Raw genomic sequence first — 3925 nt, forward strand, 5'->3', positions numbered from 1 at the left:
TCTAAACAGGGCTGCCTTCAGGTATCTTCTAAAAGTCAGATAGTTATTTCCTTGACATCTGATGGGAGGGCATTCCACAGTGTGGGCACCACTACCAAGAAGGCCCTCTGCCTGGTTCCCTGTAACCTCACTTCTCACAGTGAGGGACCTGCCAGAAGGCCCTCGGAGCTGGACCTCAGTATTCTTTTTTTGGTGGAGGGGAAGACAAACTTTATTGGAAGGAGGGTGGATTACCTCTCTCTGACCAAGCTATACAAACATGTCACACAGGGGAGTTTTGACCCCATTGGGCTAAAATCAGCAGCGGGCCTCAGAACAACCAGTGGGCCTCACGTTCAGGCTCCAGAAGTGTGAGCACATCCCCTTCTCAGACTGGAATATGGAATATGGATGATCAAAAGGCTGATGTCATCCTTGAATTCCACACAGACCTGGGTGGACTGTGCCTGCGAGTTAGTCCGGTCCAGCACTTTGGTGACTCAGGCCAACTTGATGGGTCCATGGCAGAAGTGACACCTCATTTCTTACAAACAACCAACCCACCCCAAAAACCAACCCATTGGAAATTCCTAAACCTGGCTGAATCTAATTATTAAATTATACTTGACCTAATTATCTATTATGTTTCCTCTATTTTCTGATGGAGTGTAGTCAAATTAGTAAGTTAACTATAATGTAACCATGTAAAGTGTATTATCAATATAAGGCAGCACCGTGACTGCGGAAGTATACTCCAGAAGATCCCTTTGTAGCAAGCTACGTGCTAAAGCCAAAAGATGACAAAGCACAGAGCAAAGAGGAACTGCCTAATGAAGTTTCCAGGCTGGGGAAGGCACAGATGATCTAGTGAATTTGAAACACCAAATCAAGTGACAAATATTTCATTTTTAAACATTGTATTAATTGTTTCAATTTTTAAAAATTGGCAAAATGTGTGGGTTTTTGGAAACAGAACCAGGAAGTGTTCTTTTTTGGGTGATTTCCCCCAAAATGCTCAACAACTTTCCCAAGAAAAGCTCAACTTTTTGAATCTGGATTTCTACTTTTTGAAATATGGCAACCCTAGGCTATAGGCACATCTCCCTTTTCCCCTCCTGATATATTCAGGTTCCCTAGTTTAGGGATGGAAAACATGTGCTTCCCCCCCACCATATATTGCTAGGCCAGCTGGGCTTATGAGAGTTTGATGCCCTATGGAAGGCCCCAAATTCCCCATTTTTGTTGTAGTATTCAGTTCCTAAATTACCAGCCAAATATTCCTGTATTCTGATGAAAGGTTTCAGAATTCAGACACTTACCCAAACATATTTCTCATTGCTTCAGTAGCAGTGGACACCATTTCCCCCCTCAGTAAAGAGTGCTCAGGAACACAGACCAGTTGCCCCAACCCTAAGTGTACTTTCATAAAACTAAGTTCTACAAAAACCAGAAAATGATGATGAAAGATCCCCCACCAATGCAAGATGACCAAAGCCAATAGTGTCAGGTATAAAATAGTTTATTTAAAATGAAAATGTATGTAAATTGTATGCATAGTTATCATAATAACAATAATATAAAAACAACCACCCCACACAAAGGTGGGTACAAGATGCTACAAGCTTCACATATCCATACCTAAAGAACAGGTACGTAGATTGAAATGGCTGTGTAGTTAAAACTGCTGCATGGCAGCAAAATAAAACTGTCTTGGTTTTAGGTATAGAGTCCATTTGCATCTCGCATACAAGTCACAGTTCTCTTGCCTTCTGGAAACTACACTGTCAAGAAGGAATGGGGCAAGGAATGTCCTGTGCATTTCACGTCACCATGTTCTTGCAGGCGCCGGACGTGCTCTTATGATGCATGCTGCCGGTTCACCAAATTTCTCACTGCTAGCACCTGCTTGCTTTTTTCCATTGTTACACCCTCCTGTTTCTGAGGCACAACCTCCTCTTTCGTCAGGGGGGTGGCAGGTCTCTCCTCTTCCTTCTCCCTCTCCTCCTCCTCCTGCCTCTCCTCGGAGGCGAAAGGGCTGCAGACAGTCTCCACCAGGCCAATGACCACACCAAAGAAGGTCAGCACGCTGCCCAGCATGTACAGCTTGACCATCTTCCCGTTGGGTTTCTGGCTGAGCATCTCTTTGGCAAAGGGAATCAGCTCCTGCATCGTCTCCATCGTTAGCTAAGGGAGTAGACACAGCGAGTCACAGAGACCTGCAGAGCAAAACGGAAAAGAGAAAGGACATCAGTTGCCGTTCAAAAAAAATCCCACAAACTGATCTTTGAAGAAACCGACAGCACTTACAGAAGTGCAACTTACAATGGCCACGTTATCTCTGCAATTACAATGCAGTTCAGATTATCTACCTGTCTCACTGCAGGACGCATGCATAAGGCTTACCAATGCAAAAAGCATGGGAGCTCGGAGAACCCCCCCCCCCCATGCAGCCCCACGCTTGGAAACCTTTAATTCAAGGAATTCGAATCGCGCTCTGCACAACCTCATCCCAAACTGGATCTAGGTGAACTGAGCCGCCAGCTATCGACCTATCTCAGCGCCTGTCGTTTAACATCCTGGTTTTGCTTTCAGAAAACAGAAACCCGCCGTACTCACCAGAACCACAGAGCTGTCAATCTTTGCCTCGAGAGATCTCTTGTTTAAGCAACAGCGGTGCTTTTTCTGTCTGCTCTTTAGATCCGACCAGGCACTCGGCGCTGCTCAGCTGTTGCCTTTGCAAGCGCGCAGCCCGGGCCTTTATATTCCCCACACTGGGCGAAGCCCCGCCCCTGGCCCCAGTCAGCTTGCAAGAGGTCGCCCAGGCAGGCGGAGGGCCAAGGGGGCTGTCCATGCGCCGAGCACGCCGCGAACACACGGAGGGCTTAGGGGGCCGGACCCTCCCGGGACGGCTATCTGGCAGGGCGCAGGGCCGGGGTGGGCGCCAGCTGCCAGTGACCCGGGCAAGGAGACGGGAAGGGGGAGGCCCGTCTCCTGCGCCAGGAGAGAGGGGTGTAGTTGTGTGTCACGTAGCAAGCGGCGGGCCCTCAGACAGGATCTTTACTTTTCTTTTTGCAAAGGTCGGGGGGGGGGGTAAGCCCATTTTGCGCAGCCAGGGAATAAGCAGGCGGAGACGTGCGCGGGTGCCAGTGTTAGGATGACCTTCACTCCCCCCACTCTAATAAAACAGCCTTGCGCTAAAGGGCATGAAAGCTTTGCAAGGAGGCTTAACCGGTGACTTGGCTTATATGCCTCTTCGTTTGCTTTGTTTCGCTCAGTTGAGTGATTGGGGTTATTAACCGGCCCCCAAGCGCAATGGTTTAAGAGCAGGGAACACACGCTGCATCCAACAGCAACCAAGTGCCCCCCAGTTGTTGCTGGGCTGCACCTCCCATCAGCCCCAGTCAATGCACTGGGATAGTGGCTCCTCTAATGACCCTGGGGTAGCTTTGTGGATAGGCAAAGCTTTAAACCCTGGTTTTCCTGCGCCAAACTGAGTCTGTAGACTCTGCCATACTTTAGATACCCGGTTTCCATATATCATAGAATTGTAGAGTTTTAAGGGACCTATATATGGGTGGGTGTGTTTCTCTTGTACCCCACCTTTCACTCAAGGAGTTCCACTGCCCCCACTTTTTATCTTCACGGCAACCCTGTGAGGTATGTTAGGCTGAGAGAGAGTAACTGGCCCAAGTTCACCCAGTGAGCTTCATGGCTGAGCGGGGATTTGAACCTGTGCCTTTGTGCATGCGCAGAAGTGCCAAATCGCAATCCATGCATGCGCAGACGCGGGTTGCAAATGCTGCAGGTTGCGAACGTGCATCCCGCACGGATCACGTTCACAACCCGAGCTTCCACTGTACATTTAAAGCAGTATTATACCACTTTAAACAGTCATGGTTCCCATCCCGCAAGAATCTTGGGAACTGGAGTTTGTTAAGGATGCTGA

At 48.5% G+C, this 3925-nt stretch overlaps 1 protein-coding gene across 1 annotated transcript; it reads right to left on the reverse strand.

Annotated features, from left to right (window-relative positions):
• Positions 1-1482: 1482 nt before the first annotated feature.
• G0S2 (G0/G1 switch 2) lies at positions 1483-2746 on the reverse strand. Its single transcript, XM_081009651.1, has 2 exons — positions 2596-2746; positions 1483-2195 (listed from the first exon to the last, which is right to left on the reverse strand). Exon 2 carries the CDS (start codon positions 2155-2157, stop codon positions 1837-1839), a length of 321 nt encoding a protein of 106 aa, XP_080865777.1. The 5' UTR covers positions 2158-2195; positions 2596-2746; the 3' UTR covers positions 1483-1836.
• Between the last annotated feature and the right edge of the window lie 1179 nt (positions 2747-3925).

The sequence above is a fragment of the Podarcis pityusensis genome, assembly GCF_964106645.2.
Source record: "Podarcis pityusensis genome assembly, chromosome: 6".
Taxonomy (NCBI): domain Eukaryota; kingdom Metazoa; phylum Chordata; class Lepidosauria; order Squamata; family Lacertidae; genus Podarcis; species Podarcis pityusensis.

Excerpts from the sequence above, each read along its gene's own strand:
- G0S2 (XM_081009651.1), bottom strand. The coding sequence starts at position 2,157 with ATGGAGACGATGCAGGAGCTGATTCCCTTTGCCAAAGAGATGCTCAGC.